This window comes from Esox lucius, chromosome 8 (genome assembly GCF_011004845.1).
Source record: "Esox lucius isolate fEsoLuc1 chromosome 8, fEsoLuc1.pri, whole genome shotgun sequence".
Classification (NCBI taxonomy): Eukaryota; Metazoa; Chordata; class Actinopteri; order Esociformes; family Esocidae; genus Esox; species Esox lucius.
Window position 1 is genome coordinate 37,912,708 of NC_047576.1, and position 21,030 is coordinate 37,933,737.

Consider the following 21,030-nt stretch of genomic DNA (forward strand, 5'->3'; position numbering starts at 1 on the left):
AAAATTGTGAATCCTTGTGCACAGGGATGCTAAAGAACGCGTTGGCTAAGTCGATCACTGAGAAAAATTGACTATTACTCGGAACTTGAGTCATGATTGTATATGGATCAGGTACAATCGGTGCGCGCGCATATACAGCTTCATTAACTTTTTTAAGATCTTGTACAAATTGCCAAGCTACAGGTTGTCCAACCACTTTGGCTTTCTTAACTGGAAAAATAGGAGTGCGACATGGACTGTTTGGACATGGAACAATTATGCCTTTTTCCAACAATGCTTTAAAAACGGGAGCTATCCCTTCAATAGCCTCCGCTTTCAGTGGATATTGAGCCTGGCATGGTCTATGGGGTCCTCTAGGTGTAACTACAAGAGGCTGTGCATTGTTTATTAGCCCAACATCATATTTATGCTGAGCCCACAAGCAGGGTGGAACTTCCGCTAACCTAGGATCTGTAGCAGCCACCTGGACTGCACAGACCTGACGGACCCAGTCGTCATGCGGCACAAGATGTACTTCCCGTTTACCCAAAACGGTGCACCCAAACCTCTCTCTATAGGCTTGGGCTGCCACGGAAAGTTCCACTCCCACCATGTGACAAGGGACCCAGTCCACTACTTCATTGCATCCCCTCACCCAAGGACCCAAACTTGCCCACGTGCCAAACAAAGGTTTAGCCAGCGAGACATGGGGGTCCGACCCCTTAATGTCGAAAAAGCGAGACACCTCTCTCACATTTCGCACAGACCATGCACAAAACCCTTCCGAAGACCAGTATACATATTCACCCGTCAAAAAATCACATTTACCATCACCAAACCACACATTCTCAAAACCAACATCCTGACTTTCTGAAACTTTCGCTGAGCAACGCAAGTCGCCCATTTCCATAAACTGGGCCGTACCTGTGTCTACTCTCTTCATCGCTTTATTTACCAACTCATGTGAAACAGCTCTAGGACCGGTACTTTCTAAATCCCACGAATAACAATAATCAACAGACTGAACTGCTTGCAAAACAGTACGTTTAATTCGCATGCCTTTGTCTGAACATTCTAATGTGATCCCTAACTGTGTCATCAAGTCCCTAGCTAACAAATTAACTGGACAACAATTGGAAAACAAAAATGAATGTCTCGGATAACGCTGACCCTCGTCGTCTACAACCGACAGAGGGGTTGTAAATCGCTCCGTAGTCTGTCCTCCACTAGCCCCTACCGTAATTATAGTTCTACCACTCAATTTCGGAAGCGGATCCCAATCCTGGGCTCTAAGGACAGAATATCCAGCTCCAGAATCAACCAAAAATTCTATCTGTTTACCATTAATTGTAAGAAACATTGTGGGTTTAACTTGGTACTCTACGTGTTCTCTAAATGCTTGTACATTAAGTGTCTGCATAACATCAATATATGTAGGGTCATGTAATGGATTGATCTCACCGGTAGATGTGTCCTGTCCTGCCCCCTCCGAGCGTCAAAACCCCTCCTGGTAGCCTTCGTTTCTCCGAGTTCCCCTTGGATTGTTCACTGTAAATCCACTGGAATTAAAATTGTCTCTATTTGTTTGTCCATCTTCCCTTGTGTCTTTTTCAGGACAATCGCGTACCCAATGTTCAAACGAGCCACACCGATGGCAACCTTTGTCATAGTTGTTTCGGTTAGCAGACCCTCGTCCTCTGCCTCTAGTCTGTGTTCGTCCTCTTGCTCTGCCCCGTCCTCGGCCTCTCTGGTCGTAGCCGCTGTAAAAACCTAGTTGGGCCATCTGTAATTTTGTTTCACGTTTCCCTTTATCGGTTTGTCTCTTGTCCTCTTGGTCCTCGCAGACTTTTTCAGCATGCTTGATATATGGCCAAACGATTTCCATGCGGCCCTCGTCCAAGGCCACACAGTGCTCCTTTACATGTTTTTGTAATGTTGGGAGCAGACCCGCAAACAGTCTCATCTTGCACTGTTGTTCCCAGGGAGAATCATTACCTCCATCTGGCTTGCGGCCCATTCCACTGTGAATTTCGAATTCTTTCTCAAATCTATTACGATAGTCTGTAACTTTTTCTCCCTGTTTCTGTTTGCAGTCAGAAATTTTCTCCCAGTTCATCCGTCTCGGGAAAAAAAACACCTATACGTCCACATAACGCCATGATTATCAACCTGTATTGAGAACCAACGGCCCAATTATACGGGCCATTATGCACGGGCCAGTCTCCTTTCACCCTACCCCACCGTAACTGTAATGCTTTCATCATTACCATTTCTACTTCAATTATATTTGGTTTATATTGGTCAAGCATCTGGAGAAAAACACGATTTAATTCCTCTCCACCTTCTTTCTCCGGGTTGGGCAGCGAACCGGCTACGTCTCTCAGGTCGGCAGGAGACCATGGGCGGTAGACTAAAAGAGTTGGGGGCGTGTTGCCGTCACCTCCTGCAGCAGGATTTGCAACTTCTACCATCGGGAAATGACCTTCAGGCTTCCCAGATGTTGTGACGCTCCTGGTCCTCCAGGCAATTGGGGATGTCGGACCAAGGTCGGCCACGAGCGAAGGATAAAACTTCCGGGCAGGAGGGGGACTGTTTTGAGACAGCTTCGGTGGCTTTTCCGCCGTTGATTCAGCAACAGCTGCAGACTTTTGCACAGTGTTATAAGGAGGAGGTCGTCGGGGAGGGCAGTCCAGGTCCACATCCACTCTAGTAGGAGAAGCCAGAACACATTGATCAGTAGTCCCTACACTACTCTGCCTAAATCTTTTATCAGTTTCTTCTTTCCACATACCATAAGCTTTCCAATCAACTTTTCGTTTCCCTTTCTGTACTTTTTTAATTTTCCCCTGCTCGTATTCCTCCAACTTCTCTTTCAACCCATGCAACTGTCTTTGGCTAAAGCTGCCATTTTTCGGAAAACCCAAAACTTCCCAGAGATTAAATTGTTCACAAGTCCAAACACCATACTTCTCTTTCATTATCTCTGCTGGCCCAACGTAACTACGAGGGACGTTTAATGGTTTACTGCCGGACTTACCCATGTTCAGAAAACCTGGCAAATTAACGTGGCGAAATGCAAGATCTATTTTAGTCTAAATAGTGTGCTCTAACACATATACTTGCATCCTAACGCAAAAAGGAGTCCTAACTCTTAGTATACTCGCGCCCTAACGCTGAAGTGCCCTAACACTCTTATCTCAATTAACGTGTTCCTAACACCTGTTAATAGACCCGTCGGCCCGTAAGTGAGATAATATAACTGCAGATTTAAAATGTGCCCTAACACATATCCAATGGCCTTTTCCAGACTGTATTGTACTCTTACCTCCAAATTCAATTTCCACGGGCAACCTGTACTGATCATGCACGAGTCTCAGCTCCAGCCAGGCACTCCTTCTCAACCCCACAAAGGATAGCCTTTTTAGGGGGATAATGGAAGTTCCAGAAAATCTCTCTCTGGCCGTGCACGGTTAACCTGTTTGGAAAAAGACTCAAACCGAGCAGGATTAGGAGCCCGGACGAGCACCCCAAATTGTGATGGCAATTTCTAAAGTCCAATCTATTTACGAAAATGGTAGGTAAGACAGAGGAAAACTCAAATGCACAATAAACAGTTTTATTCTTGCAAGGAGAGAATACACAGTTTACAAAGTAACAATGAATAATCTCTAAATCAGTATAGGAAATGCATCAGTATATAAGGAGGGAAAAAGGGGGTGTGGTAAGACGCTGCCCCTCTGTCCCATGTCAACCAAACACACCCTTTGTTCTATCACATGTCCTGGGCTTGACACAAGGGACATGGTGTCTTCCCTCATGTGGTTAACTTTCTTAACCCTTAAGGGGGAATTAAAGCATCTGAGCAACCTACTGATAGGTAGATGATTAACCCTAAAGTTACTCGTGGTCAATCAAGAATGCCCCCTAGGACAAAACCCAGATCCCCTCTCCCACACTCCTCTATGCATTTAAACATTGGGACTCAGTCCTTTACTCAGCATATATTTTATCAGGTTACAGAAATTTCCCTAACAAGTGATTGTTAAATTCTACTAGGAATAGAATTTAATTTAGCCTCACTCGGCTGGTCAGGAATGGCTGACGGAGTATAACAGTCCTTATCTGGCATCGTCATTTGTGCTGCCACCTCCGTCCAACCATGTGCCTGCCGGTCTGCTACTGAAAATGGGATAGGGGTTAACATAGAGGAACGTGAGGATGTTTGTATGTGTTGACTAATTGTTGAATCTGTCATGTTCTTGTGCTTTGCATAATCAACCATTATCCTAAAGGCTATGTTGTCTGACTCTAACAGTGCTCTCCTTACTTTACCTGGCTTAAGACGACATGGTGCAAGAGTAGGAACTACAGTAGTTGCGACTGTTATGGGACATATTATAGCGGGTCTACTTAAGGGTTAGTCAGGTGGTGTGCAAGGGATGTTGTCTTCAGTACTGAAACACCAGTAATCCTGGATCACTCCTAGAGGTTTTGTAATGTTAACAATACAATAATCATCATAACATGTCCACCCATTCACATGGTTGGGAAAATAGTATGAGGAAGGGAACGTAGTGCTCCCTTTCGGGGGACAGTTAATCATGTCAGAAGAGATTAACATAGGGCCCAAATTTGAACAGACTGTATCTGTCGTTCAGGCCTTTTCTCATGATGTACAAAACAGCTCCGCAGCCTGAGCGGTCAATGACAATGGCATAACCTACATTATTAACAGTGGGATTAGGAGATTTACTAGCAGACCATCAACATAAAAAATAATGTCACTATTGGGTAGGGGTTCATCACAAGGGGTACACTGTTGGTTAATAGCAGAAAGGCAGTCATGCGGCTTGCCATCTACCTCCGTGGGGAGGAAAGTGGCTGGTTTCAAAACAGGACTCCTTACAACAGTGACATGAGCTCCTCCTGGGTGACCGAGCTTCTCACCCTATCTCTAAGGGATCGCCCAGCCACCCTGCGGAGAAAGCTCATTTCGGCCGCCTGTATCCGGGATCTTGTCCTTTCGGTCATGACCCAAAGCTCATGACCATAGGTGAGAGTAGGAACGTAGATTGACTGGTAAATCGAGAGCTTCGCCTTGCGGCTCAGCTCTTTCTTCACCACGACAGACCGATACATCGACTGCATTACTCCAGAAGCTGCACCGATCTGTCTGTCAATCTCCCGTTCCATCCTTCCCTCACTCGTGAACAAGACCCCTAGATACTTAAACTCCTCCACTTGAGGCAGGCACTCTCCACCAACCAAAGTGGGCAAGCCACCCTTTTCCGACTGAGGACCATGGCCTCGGATTTGGAGGTACTGATTTTCCACTTATCACCATATTTCTGCAATAATACAGATGACATACAACCATCCTTTTCACACACTGCTTGAATTAACTTTCTTTTTAGGATCAGGGAGCCCTAAAGTAGGAGAAGTAGCCAGGGTCGTTTCAAAGAAGTAAAGGAAGCATCGCCCTCAGGAGTCCACACTACTCTATCATGTGATGTGAGCTTCCGGCCGTAGGCTATGTCCTGCAACGGCTGTACAAAACAAGCATATTCAGGAACCCATTGTCTACAGAACCTTTTAGGAGTCACAATGTCTGGACACCCAAGGATAGACCCTAAAAGTGTTATACAGATTAACTCATTTACGAGTAACTAATCCACTAGTGCCGGTCAAGGATGATGTTCAAGGATGTCTCCCTGAGACAAACACCAGACCCCACTCTACCTACATTCCTTTACTTATCCAAACATGGGGACTCAGTCCTTTAATCAGTAAGAACACATCAGTGTAAGAAATTTCCCTGACAGCAACTGGGACCTTTTGGACATTATGCCTTTCTCTAACAATGCTTTAAACACAGGAGCTATCCCTTCAATAGCCTCTGTTTTCAGTGGGTATTGAGCCTGGCATTGTCTATGGGTTCCTCTAGGTGTAACTACAAGAGGCTGTGCATTGTTTATTAGCCCAACATCATAATTATGCTGTGACCACAAGGAGGGTGGAACTTCTGCTAACCTAGGATCTGTAGCAGCCACCTGGACTGCACAGACCTGACGGACCCAGTCGTCATGCGGCACAAGATGTACTTCCCGTTTACCCAAAACGGTGCACCCAAACCTCTCTCTATAGGCCTGGGCTGCCACGGAAAATTCCACTCCCACCATGTGACAAGGGACCCAGTCCAACACTTCCTTACACCCCTTCACTTCACAGGGTTTAGCAAGCGGGACATGGGTGTCTGAACCCTCCACATCAAAAAAGCGAGACACCCCTCTCACATTCCGCACAGACCATGCACAAAACCCTTCCGAAGACCAGTATACATATTCACCCGTCAAAAAAATCACATTTACCATCACCAAACCACACATTCTCAAAACCAACATCCTGACTTTCTGAAACTTTCGCTGAGCAACGCAAGTCGCCCATATGCATAACATTCTAATGTGATCCCTAACTGTGTCATCAAGTCCCTAGCTAACAAATTAACTGGACAACAATTGGAAAACAAAAATGAATGTCTCGGATAACGCTGGCCCTCGTCGTCTACAACCGACAGAGGGGTTGTAAATCGCTCCGTAGTCTGTCCTCCACTAGCCCCTACCGTAATTATAGTTCTACCACTCAATTTCGGAAGCGGATCCCATTCCTGGGCTCTAAGGACAGAATATCCAGCTCCAGAATCAACCAAAAATTCTATCTGTTTACCATTAATTGTAAGAAACATTGTGGGTTTAACTTGGTACTCTACCTGTTCTCTAAATGCTTGTACATTAAGTGTCTGCATAACATCAATATATGTAGGGTCATGTAATGGATTGATCTCACCGGTAGATGTGTCCTGTCCTGCCCCCTCCGAGCGTCAAAACCCCTCCTCCTGGTAGCCTTCGTTTCTCTGAGTTCCCCTTGGATTGTTCACTGTAAATCCACTGGAATTAAAATTGTCTCTATTGTTTTGTCCATCTTCTCTTGTGTCTTTTTCAGGACAATCGCGTACCCAATGTTCAAACGAGCCACACCGATGGCAACCTTTGTCATAGTTGTTTCGGTTAGCAGACCCTCGTCCTCTGCCTCTAGTCTGTGTTCGTCCTCTCGCTCTGCCCCGTCCTCGGCCTCTTTGGTTGTAACCGCTGTAAAAACCTAGTTGGGCCATCTGTAATTTTGTTTCACGTTTCCCTTTATCGGTTTGTCTCTTGTCCTCTTGGTCCTCGCAGACTTTTTCAGCGTGCTTGATATATGGCCAAACGATTTCCATGCGGCCCTCGTCCAAGGCCACACAGTGTTCCTTTACATGTTTCTGTAATTTTGGGAGCAGACCCGCAAACAGTCTCATCTTACACTGTTGTTCCCAGGGAGAATCATTACCTCCATCTGGTTTGCGGCCCATTCCACTGTGAATTTCGAATTCTTTCTCAAATCTATTACGATAGTCTGTAACTTTTTCTCCCTGTTTCTGTTTGCAGTCAGAAATTTTCTCCCAGTTCATCCGTCTCGGGAAAAAAACACCTATACGTCCACATAACGCCATGATTATCAGCCTGTATTGAGAACCAACGGCCCAATTATACGGGCCATTATGCACGGGCCAGTCTCCTTTCACCCTACCCCACCGTAACTGTAATGCTTTCATCATTACCATTTCTACTTCAACTATATTCGGTTTATATTGGTCAAGCATCTGGAGGAAAACACGATTGAATTCCTCTCCACCTTCTTTCTCCGGGTTGGGCAGCGAACCGGCTACGTCTCTCAGGTCGGCAGGAGACCATGAGCGGTAGACTAAAAGAGTTGGGGGCGTGTTGCCTTCACCTGCAGCAGGATTTGCAACTTCTACCATCGGGAAATGACCTTCAGGCTTCCCAGACGACGTGATGCTCCTGGTCCTCCCAGCAATTGGGGATGTCGCACCAAGGTCGGCCACGAGCGAAGGATAAAACTTCCAGGCAGGAGGGGGACTATTTTGAGACAGCTTCGGTGGCCTTTCCACCGTTGATTCAGCAACAGCTGCAGACTTTGCACAGTGTTATAAGGAGGAGGTCGTCGGGGAGGGCAGTCCAGGTCCACATCCACTCTAGTAGGAGAAGCCAGAACACATTGATCAGTAGTCCCTACACTACTCTGTCTAAATCTTTTATCAGTCTCTTCTTTCCACATACCATAAGCTTTCCAATCAACTTTTCGTTTCCCTTTCTGTATTTTTTTAATTTTCCCCTGCTCGTATTCCTCCAACTTCTCTTTCAATCCATGCAACTGTCTTTGGCTAAAGCTGCCATTTTTCGGAAAACCCAAAACTTCCCAGAGATTCAATTGTTCACAAGTCCAAACACCATACTTCTCTTTCATTATCTCTGCTGGCCCAACGTAACTACGAGGGACGTTTAATGGTTTACTGCCGGATTTACCCATGTTCAGAAAACCTGGCAAATTAACGTGGCGAAATGCAAGATCTATTTTAGTCTAAATAGTGTGCTCTAACACATATACTTGCGTCCTAACGCAAAAAGGAGTCCTAACTCTTAGTATACTCGCGCCCTAACGCTGAAGTGCCCTAACACTCTTATCTCAATTAACGTGTTCCTAACACCTGTTAATAGACCCGTCGGCCCGTAAGTGAGATAATATAACTGCAGATTTAAAATGTGCCCTAACACATATCCAATGGCCTTTTCCAGACTGTATTGTGCTCTTACCTCCAAATTCAATTTCCACGGGCAACCTGTACTGATCATGCACGAGTCTCCGCTCCAGCCAGGCACTCCTTCTCAACCCCACAAAGGATAGCCTTTTTAGGGGGATAATGGAAGTTCCAGAAAATCTCTTTCTGGCCGTGCACGGTTAACCTGTTTGGAAAAAGGACTCAAACCGAGCAGGATTAGGATCCCGGACGAGCACCCCAAATTGTGATGGCAATTTCTAAAGTCCAAACTATTTACAAAAATGGTAGGTAAGACAGAGGAAAACTCAAATGCACAATAATCAGTTTATTCTTGCAAGGAGAGAATACACAGGTTACAAAGTAACAATGAATAATCTCTAAAGTAAAACAGGACAAGCATCATCATTTAAAGAAGAGTAAAAAGGGGTGTGGTAATATGTATGTCAATAAAACACATTCACATGGTAATCCTTTTCAACCTTTTAGGAGTCACAATGTCTGGACACCCAAGGATAGACCCTAAAAGTGTTATACAGATTAACTCATTTACGAGTAACTAATCCACTAGTGCCGGTCAAGGATGATGTTCAAGGATGTCTTCCTGAGACAAACACCAGACCCCACTCTACCTACATTCCTTTACTTATCCAAGCATGGGGACTCAGTCCTTTAATCAGTAAGAACACATCAGTGTAAGAAATTTCCCTGACAGCAACTGGGACCTTTTGGACATTATGCCTTTCTCTAACAATGCTTTAAACACAGGAGCTATCCCTTCAATAGCCTCTGTTTTCAGTGGGTATTGAGCCTGGCATTGTCTATGGGTTCCTCTAGGTGTAACTACAAGAGGCTGTGCATTGTTTATTAGCCCAACATCATAATTATGCTGTGACCACAAGGAGGGTGGAACTTCTGCTAACCTAGGATCTGTAGCAGCCACCTGGACTGCACAGACCTGACGGACCCAGTTGTCATGCGGCATAAGATGTAATTCCCGTTTACCCAAAATGGTACACCCAAATCTTTCTCTATAGGCTTTGGCTGGTATGGAAAATTCCACTTCCACCATATGAAAAGGGTCCCAGTCCACTGCTCCATTGCACCCAAGGACCCAAGCTTTCCCACGTACTAAACACAGGATTAGCGAGGGAGACATGATGGTCCGACCCCTCCACTTCGAAAAAGCGATACAACTCTCACATTTCGCACAGACCATGCACAAATACCTTCCCGAAGACAATTATACAGTGGGCAGAACAAGTATTTGATACACGGCTGATTTTGCAGGTTTTCCTACTTACAAAGCATGTAGAGGTCTGTTCTCCCCACTGTACATATTCCCGGGTCAAAAAATCACTTTTACCATCTTCAAACCACACTTTCTCAAAACCAACATCCTGACCTTCGCCGAGCAACACAAGTCGCCCATATCCATAAACTGGGCCGAACCCGTTTCTACTCGATTCATCTCCTTATTTACCAACTTATGTGAAACTCCTCTAGGCCTTGTTCTTTCTATATCCCATGAATAACAATAATCAACAGACTGCACACTGTTTTTAACTGCTTGTAAAACAGTATATTTAATTTGCATTCCTTTGTCTGGACATTCTAGCGTGATCCCTAGCTGTGTCAACAAATCCCTGGCTAACAAATTAACGTGACAATTGGAAAACAGGAATTAATGTTTTGGGTAATGCTGGCCCTCGTCTACAACCGACAGAGGGGTAGTAAATCACTCAGAGTTCTGTCCTCCACTAGCCCCTACCGTAATTCAAATTCTGCCACTCAATTTCGAAAACGAGTCCCATTTCTGAGCTCCAAGGACAGAATATCCCTCTCCAGAATCAACCAAAAATTACATCTGTTTACCATTAATCGTAAGAAACGTTGTGGGTTTAATTTGATACTCCACCTGTTCTCATAATGTTTGTACATTAAGTGTCTGCGTAACATTAATATATGCAAGGTAATGTAATGGATTGATCTCACTGGTAGATGTCCTGTCCTGCCCCCTCTGACCATCAAAACCCCTCCTCTTGGTAGTTCTCATTCCTACGTGTTCCTCTTGGATTATTCACTGTAAATCCAGTTATGGAACTTTTTAACTGAGGTGCATTTGAGAAATGTCTGTCTTTCCATTGGCTGGTATGTAAATCTTTACTTTGTTTGTGACACACGTCTGTATGATATTAGAGGATTATTAGGTATTTGGGCCATGTCCTCCTGCCTAGATAAAGAAGGGTGTCAGTCTTTTGTTCCTCAGGAATGTGGTCCTTGGGGGGAGTAAGGTCAGTTGGCCCCTTTAGGTAAACACAACAGTAAACATTATGGCAGGAAGGATAAAGTGGGGGGACAGCCCGCCCTTTGGGTAAAACCTATGTGACACAAGACAGATGGCTAACAACTTACCACACCCCTTTTTGTATGTGATATATACTGTTGAATGAGCTATATTGAGTTAGAGACTCCTCGGACGATTGTTTGTAAACGTTTGGCGCGTCTCTCTTATTTGCAAATTATATTAAAATGGTTAACTTGTGCTTAGATAATTTTGTCTCTGTACTTCCTTATTTAAGAGTGTCGATCGATATAATTACCATCACAATTCTCCGGAATTAAAATGGTGTCTCTTCCTTTGGCCAACATCTCTCGTATGCTTTTCAGGACAATCGCTAACCCAATGTTCAAGCGAACTACAACGGAGGCAGGAATAGTCCGAATTGGAGCGGTTAGCATAAGCTCATCCTCTGCCTCGGGTCTGTGTTAGTTTTCTAGTGTCTGTTGTTCCCAGGGAGAATCATTTGCCCCATCTGGTTTCCATCTCATTCTTTCTCAAGTCTATAACGATAGTCTGTGACTCTTACCCCCTGTTTTTGTCTGCAGTTAGAAATGTTCTGCCCGTTCAGCCGTCAGAAGAAGGGCAGTCCAGGTCCCCATCCACTCTAGTAGGAGAAGCCAGAACACATTGATCAGTAGTCCCTACACTACTGTGTCTAAATCTTTTATCAGTCTCTTCTTTCCACATACCGAAATCTCCTGATCTGTATTTTTCATTTTTTTCCCCTGCTCGTATTCCTCCACCTTCTCTTTCAATCCATGCAACTGTCTTTGACTAAAGCTGCCATTTTTTGGAAATCCCAAAAACTCCCAGAGATAAAATTGTTCTCAAGTCCAAACACCATACTTATTTTTCATTATCTCTGCTGGTCCAAAGTAACCACAAGGGACGATCAATGGTTTACTGCCACACTTACCCATGTTCCCGATTTGCCCAGTAAATCTAGTTTATCTCAATTAAGTCCAAACAGTTTACGTAAATGGTAGGTAAGACAGAGAAACTCAGTTGCAAAAATAATAAACTGTTTATTCTTGCAAGGAGAGAGTACACAGGTTACAAAGTAAAATTAATACAGGACAATCATCAGTACTTAAAGGGGTGTGGTAAGATGCTGCACAGCTGTCCTATGTTAATAAAACACATTCCCTTTGTTCTATCACTACCTTGGTTTCAACCAAGGGGCAGGATTTCCCCCCCACATGAGTAACCTTTTCAACTCTGAAAAGGGCACACAGCATCTGGACAAACAACAGACACTGGTGGGTTATACAGATAGGCAGATTGATGAGTAACCCTATAATCTGCTGATACCAGTCAATGATGCACCTAAACAAATACCAGATCCCCCACTCCCACATTCCTTTTCTTATCTAAACATGGGGACTCAATACTTTAATCAGTAAAAAATGTATCAGTTAGCGAAATTTCCGTGACAAGGGACAAATAATTTGCACTTCATTGCATTCTGTTTTTATGTGCATTTTGCGCAGCATCACAACATTTTTTGGAAGCAGGGTTGTACATGCACCCAAAGCCTGTTACTGGCCCTCATCTCACACACCTTCATGGAAGTTCACTTCTACAATGTCCAACCTTATACGTTCTACTTGCAACAATGACCATGGGTAAAGTGTCTGTCCAGACACTGCTGGAGACTTAACATTAACTGAGGATATCTAAGGGTTATTATCTGATATATTAATATGGAAAATGATACTGAGTTTTGTGATGGCAATTCCATCGATCGACACTCTTAAATAAGTAAGTACAGAGACAATTCTCTTGGCACAATTTAACAGTTTATTAATTATTTGCAAATAAGAGAGACGCGTCAAACACTTACAAACATAATCGTCCGAGGTGTCTCTGACTTAACACATGAACAATCCGTATTTATTACAGTTAAAAGGGTTGTGATAAAGTTGTTGCCCATCTGTCTTGTCAATAAAACACATTCCCTTTGTTCTATCACATGTCCTAGGTTTCAAACAAGTCACATGTTGTCCTCCCCCAACCTTCTCAACCCTTGAGGGGGACTTAAAGCATCTGGACAACCTACATATAGGCAGATTTACGATTAACCCTATAATCTACTGTTACCAATCAAGAATGCCCCCTAGGACAAATACCAGATCCCTCTCTAACACATTCATTTTCACATCCAAACAATGGGACTCAATCCTTTAAACAGTAAGAATGCATCAGGTTTCAGAATTTCCACAACAGTTTCGATCAGTTTGTATAATAACTGGAAATTGTTTTATTTCTTTAGAGATCCCTCAGTGAAAAGAACTTTGTGTAAGAAGTGCTGCTCTTTGCTGGTCCCAGGAGTAACAGCCACCGTCAGACAGAGAAGTAAGTTTTCCAACACGATTGTATATCGATCTTTGTAATTACTGTAGTTTTCAATATGAACAGAGATTAAACCAAGTTGTTTATATCAAGCAGTTTGAGACAACGGTATGTATAGGGCTGTCGCAATAACCGCACCACCTCAAAACTGCAGCGGTGTAACAAATACTTATACTATACTTACTATACTTGCTACTAAGCTCGGTTAACAAGCCTTGTATCTGAGGATTATTGTGTAACAAAGTAATGGTTGGTTCATTGTATTTTGGGGTGTGATCGATTATGTGTAGAGGTTGTTGGCTGTTCCGTGTCTGGTCTGTTGTTAGCATTATCTTTCGCCATTTCTCTAGCTTAACTTGTAAAAAACTATCCACTTTTCAGGTTAAAATATTTTAACTCAAACATACATTTACATACATCACAGTTTTGATGAGTTGACGGTATTACCTTCAGCTTTCAAGCATGAAAGAAAACAATGAAACAAAAATCCCCTGAAGCTGTGCAGCCACAAGGTGTAGGGTGTCTGTAACTGAATCATCACTGGGCTGTCCTCAATCTGTTGGTTGGTAAATGGAGTACCAAGGTTCAGCTGTATGCATATTTTCGTGATGAAAACTTTCTGTAAATAATAAGACTAAAATGTTCTGTAAATAATTTAATTAAACACAAAAAGTATCTGCTCAGGTTGTGCAAGATCACAACCGCCCAGTCCAACTGACATAGATGCTGGTCACTTGGTCTAAATACAAAGAGGATTAACAAGCGTATACAGGTAATTAAAGCTGATTAACAATAATATCAAAAGTCTACTAACCAAGATCTGAAGGCCCAAAAATGTGTTTACCAAACGTGGCTGGTGTTTAATTCCGCTCAACCTAAACCGGAGGTTTAAACAGGCAATATGAAAGACAGCTAAAAATGCATGGATTGTGCAATCATAAAAATGTCTCGTTTGCTAGCGTTTGTAATTACAACACAATTCAAATCAATTACTTCAAATAAAATGACATGTACTTACAACAGAAACAATATACTCCGCTTGAAACAACAGCTCACTTCTGTGGATGCTGCTGGGTTAAATACTGTCTTTACATCGCAGCCGGGGCACCTCCAACGGGTCACGCCTCTTAACTTTGTCGTTGGTTACATGTCATTGTTCATCACGTTAGATTAAAATTGTGTTATGACTATACAGGCTGCAATGATTAAAATTCTGGATAAAACTTTATTTAGTTCTGATGATTGTTGATGTTTGACGATCAAATATATTGATACTTCCTGTCTGGTAGAAACGCTGTTCTCGTTAGTTATCAGCAGTGACATCACGTCATAATTTGATATATTAACGATAATATATGCTTACATATAAACGCTGGCTATTGTCACCATATCGCCATTAATCTGTTCAACATTTAACAAACACAAGACCATAATACAGCAAGATTTCACAAGTTGGTCATTACGAGAATGCAGCACATCTTACCCGGAAGTGACAGCATACGCCCATACTAACACAAACTGGTAATGGCAAATACTACCGTTTTTTTTTTTAACCAACGTTGCCTTTTATTGAAAATGTCTACCAATGTGTGGAAAACAATCTTGCGTTGTACAATTTCAAAAGACGCCTTTACGAATGTTTTAATTACCTGAAATAACATATCCTGACCTGTCAACGATTCGCCGTTGTTCATGCAAATCTGTACGCTACCTTGCGGGTAACTTTTTAACGTTTTGCATATAATGCAACTCAAAAGTTAATGCTGACTTACAAACCCGATTCCAAAAAAGTTAGGACACTGTACAATTGTGAATAAAAACTGAATGCAATGATGTGGAAGTTTCAAATATCAATATTTTATTCAGAATACAACATAGATGACATATCAAATGTTTAAACTGAGAACATTTATCACTTTAAGGGAAAAATAAGTTGATTTTAAATTTCATGGCATCGACACATCTCATAAAAGTTGGGACAAGGCCATGTTTACCACTGTGTGGCATCCCCTCTTCTTTTCATAACAGACTGCAAACGTCTGGGGACTGAGGAGACAAATTGCTCAAGTTTATGAATAGGAATGTTGTCCCATTCTTTTCTAATACAGGCTTCTAGTTGCTCAACTGTCTTAGGTCTTCTTTTGTCGCACCTTCCTCTTTATGTTGCGCCAAATGTTTTCTATTGGTGAAAGATCTGGACTGCAGGCTGGCCATTTCAATACCCGGATCCTTCTTCTATGTAGCCATGACATTGTAATTGATGCAGTATGTGGTCTGGCATTGTCACGTTGGAAAATGCAAGGTCTTCCCTGAAAGAGACAACGTCAGGATTGGAGCATATGTTGTTCTAGAACTTGGATATAACTGTCAGCATTGATGGTGCCTTTCCAGATGTGTAGGCTGCCCATGCCACACGCACTCATGTAACCCCATACCATCAGAGATGCAGGCTTCTGAACTGAGCGCTGATAACAACTTGGGTTGTCCTTGTCCTCTTTAGTCTGGATGACATGGCGTCCCAGTTTTCCTAAATGAACTTCAAATTTTGATTTGTCTGACCACAGAACACTTCCACTTTGCCACAGTCCATTTTAAATGATCCTTGGCCCAGTGAAAACGCCTGCGCTTCTGGATCCTGTTTAGATACGGCTTCTTTTTTGACCTATAGAGTTTTAGCCGGCCGGATTGTGTTCACCGACAATGTTTTCTGGAAGTATTCCTGAGCCCATGTTGTGATTTCCATTACAGTATCATTCCTGTATGTGATGCAGTGCCGTCTGAGGGCCCGAAGATCACGGGCATCCAGTATGGTTTTCCGGCCTTGACCCTTACGCACAGAGATTGTTCCAGATTTTCTGAATCTTTGGATGATATTATGCACTGTAGATGATGATAACTTCAAACTCTGGGCAATTTTTCTCTGAGAAACTCCTTTCTGATATTCCTCCACTATTTTTCGTCGCAGCATTGGGGGAATTGGTGATCCTCTGCCCATCTTGACTTCTGAGAGACACTGCCACTCTGAGAGGCTCTTTTTATACCCAATCATGTTGCCAATTGACATAATAAGTTGCAAATTGGTCCTCTTCTAACTTTTCCGGCCTCTTCTTGCTACCTGTCCCAACATTTTCGGAATGTATAGCTCTCATGAAATCCAAAATGAGCCAATATTTGGCATGACATTATAAAATGTCTCACTTTCAACATTCGATATGTTATCTATATTCTATTGTGAATTACTTTTATGAATATACGTTTGTGAGATTTGTAAATTATTCCATTCCTTTTTTCCCATTTGTACAGTGTCCCAACTTTTTTGGAATCGGGTTTGTAAAACAAAATTTTTAATTACAAAGCTCACCATTGCTCATACATGCACATGTACCAAATTTTTTATTTTAAACAATATTTTGAAACCCAAACCGCGACACAATCCACCTAGGCGTAAAGTGTGGTTGGTCCAGGCCATGACTTCAAAGGCCCATCTCTTGTTAAAATGAAAAATGTTAAGAAACTCTCCAAATCTCTCCAAGTACCTAACCTCTTCTTTATATCTTACACAAAAAGCATGTCTCCCATGTGTAACTCTGTGCTTATGGGAAAACACCATGTTTACACGCACATTGTAAAACATGGAAGTTTACATCTGTTGTACCACTTGTCAGAATTGAGTTGCTGGACCCCTGGCACCCTTTTGTTGAACAACAAACATCTTACCGCTGACACAACACTTATTTATTGCCTGGGAATTTAACATTCTGGAACCGTAAGCCCCATTTGTCAATCCTCAAACATAACCACCTGTTATAACACTAGTCTGGTTTGCTCATCAGGCATTTTAAAACATCAAACACAGACACATCAATGTAATCATAAATTACAAAGTCACCAGACATGCATACGTCACTCCTGAAGTCCCTCCTAAACACAAGTCACAACGGAAGTCCCACCCTACAAACCGGATGTCCCGGCCACCTGTCACATCAATCTGGAAGTCCCGCCCACCCGGGCCATAAATCACCATTCTGACACATTATACCCTACATTTACTACTTGTGTTCGTTCTCCGTAACACACGCCTGCCCATACCATAACTGCACCACCACCATGGGTCACTCGATCCACAACGTTGTCATCTGCAAACCGCTCACCCACACGAAGCCATACCTACACTGTCTGCCATCTGCCCTGTACAGTGAATACTGGGATTTATCCGTGAAAAGAACACCTCTCCATAGTGCTAAACGCCATCGAATGTGAGAATTTGCCCACCCAAGTCGGTTATGACGATGAACTGCAGTCCAGTCGAAACCCCAATGAGGACGACGAGCCTGCAGATGTGCTTCCCTGAGACAGTTTCTGACAGTTTGTGCAGAAATTATTTGGTTCTGCAAACTTATTGTTGCAGCAGCTGTCCAGGTGGTTGGTCTCAAATGATCTTGGAGGTAAAGATGCTGGATGTTGTGGTCCTGGGCTGAATTGGTTACACGTGGTCTGCGGTTGGATGTACTGCCAAATTCTCTGAAGCGCCTTTGGAGAAGGCTTATGGTAGAGAAATTAACATTCGATTCACGGGCAACAGCTCTGGTGGACATTCCTGCAGTCAGCATGCCAATTGCACGCTCCCTCAAAACTTGCGACATCTGTGGCATTGTGCTGTGTGATGCAACTGCACATTTTAGAGTGGCCTTTTATTGTGGCCAGCCTAAGACACACCTGTGCAATAATCATGCTGTCTAATCAGCATCTTGATATGCCACACCTGTAAGGAGGATGGATTGTCTCGGCAAAGGAGAAGTGCTCACTAACACAGATTTAGACAGATTTGTGAAAAGATTTTGAGAGAAATAGGCCTTTTGTGTACATAGAGAAATTCTTAAATCTTTGAGTTCAGCTTATGATAAATGGGGGCAAAAACAAGTGTTGCATTTATAACAAAGTGTATGTAGCCAAAATGCTTTGGTCAACTATAGTTCATAGTAAATGAACATCTAAATGTGGTATATTCTGTTTCTAAGTGAGATTTCTCTGAATCATTCTGAATTATTTCAAAAACTGATTTAATCATTAGCCCATTCATCTCGTATTAATAAAGTCATTCAAAAATGTATCATCATTAAAAAAAGAAAAATTTCTCCACCGGATCTCCCTTCCTCTGAACAGAATTCATTGCTTGAAACCCAAATAACATGAATCTGTGAAACACACAGTTTTTCAACTGTGTTCCTGATGCATATTAGTGACATACAAATGTTAGCTAGCATGTTATTAATGGGAAATTAATATTTTCAGTAGTTGGTTAGTGAAAATACGACACCCTATTATCGCCCACTGTTCCCAGTTATTGGCCACATTATTATTTTGTTGAATTACATTAATATATATTTATTTGTATTACAAATGACAGCTCTAAGTCTTCTTTGAAGTGTATATTAGAAAGTTGTAGCTAGCTTTCTTGCCTTCAGGTAAAGAAAAAAATAACTTTGATATTACTTGTCGTGCAAGTCGAATATCAGAAATTGCAACTTGTCAAACAATTTCCATTCATAATTTTGTAACAATTTTTTTTTTTACCTCCATATATTTCTATAAAGAATGGTGGTGGGCTAGCTGAAAGGTTATCTTGATTAGCTAACCATACGGTTGCTTTCCTGTGCATTTACATTTTGAACTTGAGAGGATTTACTTCTCCCATCACTAGAAGCTACTACAGTATTTACAGAAGACAGCTCGCTTCAGACGAGTGAGTTATGATAAGCATCAAACTCAACCGGACATGCTGCCACATGAACACGATTCTATATGATTTCTATACAATTTGTAATAAGTTTAGATGTGATGGAACGGTTGACGAAAAAAGAAATCACAGAGAAAATATATTGACTGATATTCATTTATTTAGGTGGGGCTAATTAATATTTTTTTAAAGTTGGCAAAGTTGTCAAACTTACCAGCTAGCTAACTTTTCTGGTTTCTAGCTTGTTTGTTGGGTGGCTAGCTTTTCTTCACAAAAGTAAGCAAGTTTGATAAGCTACTGATTGGCCAGACATTCATCCAGGTGTGCGATTTCTTTACCAGCTTTCATGTTTACATTGTCTTACTTTAGCACGTCGTTACTTTAGCTTGATAATAATCTACCTGAATGACCGGTCATTCATCCACATCTAGGTATGTGTGATTATGCTGTCATTCATCCACATCCAGGTGTGTGTGTGATTATGCTTAGCAATTTTTTTTAACGTTACTTAGGTTGATAGTAAGCTACCTCATTGACCGGTGTGATTTATAACCCCTCCTCACATAAACACACAACCCTCAATTGGACAAATCTTGCACCTTACATATTTCTTAGTATATCCATCCATCCATCATCTTCCGCTTAGCCGGGGCCGGGTTGGGGGGGCAGCAGTCTAAGGCGTTCAGGAGGCATCCGCAACAGATGCCCAAGCCACCTCAGCTGACCCCTCTCGATGTGGAGGAGCAGTGGCTCTACTCTGAGCTCCTCCCGGGTGAACAAGCTTTTCACCCTATCTCTAAGGGATCGCCCAGCCACCCTGCGGAGAAAGCTCATTTCGGCCGCCTGTATCCGGGATCTTGTCCTTTCGGTCATGACCCAAAGCTCATGACCATAGGTGAGAGTAGGAACGTAGATTGACCGGTAAATCGAGGGCTTCGCCTTGCGGCTCAGCTCTTTCTTCACCACGACAGACCGATACATCGACCGCATTACTGCAGAAGCTGCACCAATCCGTCTGTCAATCTCCTGTTCCATCCTTCCCTCACTCATGAACAAGTACCCTAGATACTTAAACTCCTCCACTTGAGGCAGGCACTCTCCACCAACCTGAAGTGGGCTAGCCACCCTTTTCCGACTGAGGACCATGGCCTCGGATTTGGAGGTACTGATTTTCATCCCCACCGCTTCAAACTCTGCTGCAAACCGTCCAGCTATCGTCACCTTTATTGGGAGTTATTGTATCAATGTCATTCACGAATGAAAGAAAAACATACATTGTTGTGCCATGAAATGTAATAGCTTTGGCAGTGTAAAGTTTAATCTCGCTAGCAATTGCTCAATTCTTATGACTATTCCAAGTAGTAAGTTAGTAGATACTAGTAAGCCTATTATTGGCTAATAAGCAGTTAAAACGGCCAGTGGCAAAAGCCATACAATACATAGACGCTATTCATGGTGGAGGTAAATGTTAGTCAGTTTAACAGGATGCTTAAAACCTGTTCGCAAGAGGCGTACTGCTGCCGGGACACCAAAACCTTTGTCACAAAGTGTGCGAATTGTTGAAAAATATTTTTTGTTATAGGGAAATTATATATATGCAGAAAGTTTAGAATCTCATTAATCTAACTGCAGTATAAAATTTAATGTAGCTATTACGGCGACTAACTCCTTCGGAAGTGTTTGAGTATAGTCAACATCCACACAACAGGCACCAGGGTCGCTGATTTCGGATCTGATGGGAAATTTTGTACTTAGAATGAGCCGTATTCTTCTGATTTCTTATCTTGATGGTCCCAGAGATATAGCAAAGCATTGTATTGTTTGATACAATTTTTATAATCGAAAATGATTCATGTTCTTCACAGCGAAATTCAACTCGATCAACTTGGCGCAAAACTATTCATGATGTTCAAAACCCTTACTAGGTTTGAAAAGAAAAGAGTCTCTAGC

The 21,030-nt window shown here is 42.5% G+C and overlaps 1 protein-coding gene across 1 annotated transcript in view; it reads left to right on the forward strand.

Annotated features, from left to right (window-relative positions):
- The window catches only part of rpp21 (ribonuclease P 21 subunit), a 47,798-nt gene that overhangs the window by 19,150 nt on the left and 7,618 nt on the right, over positions 1 to 21,030 (forward strand). The window contains 1 exon segment of the mRNA NM_001303744.1: positions 13,264 to 13,346. Within this exon segment, the coding sequence (NP_001290673.1) occupies positions 13,264 to 13,346 (83 nt within the window).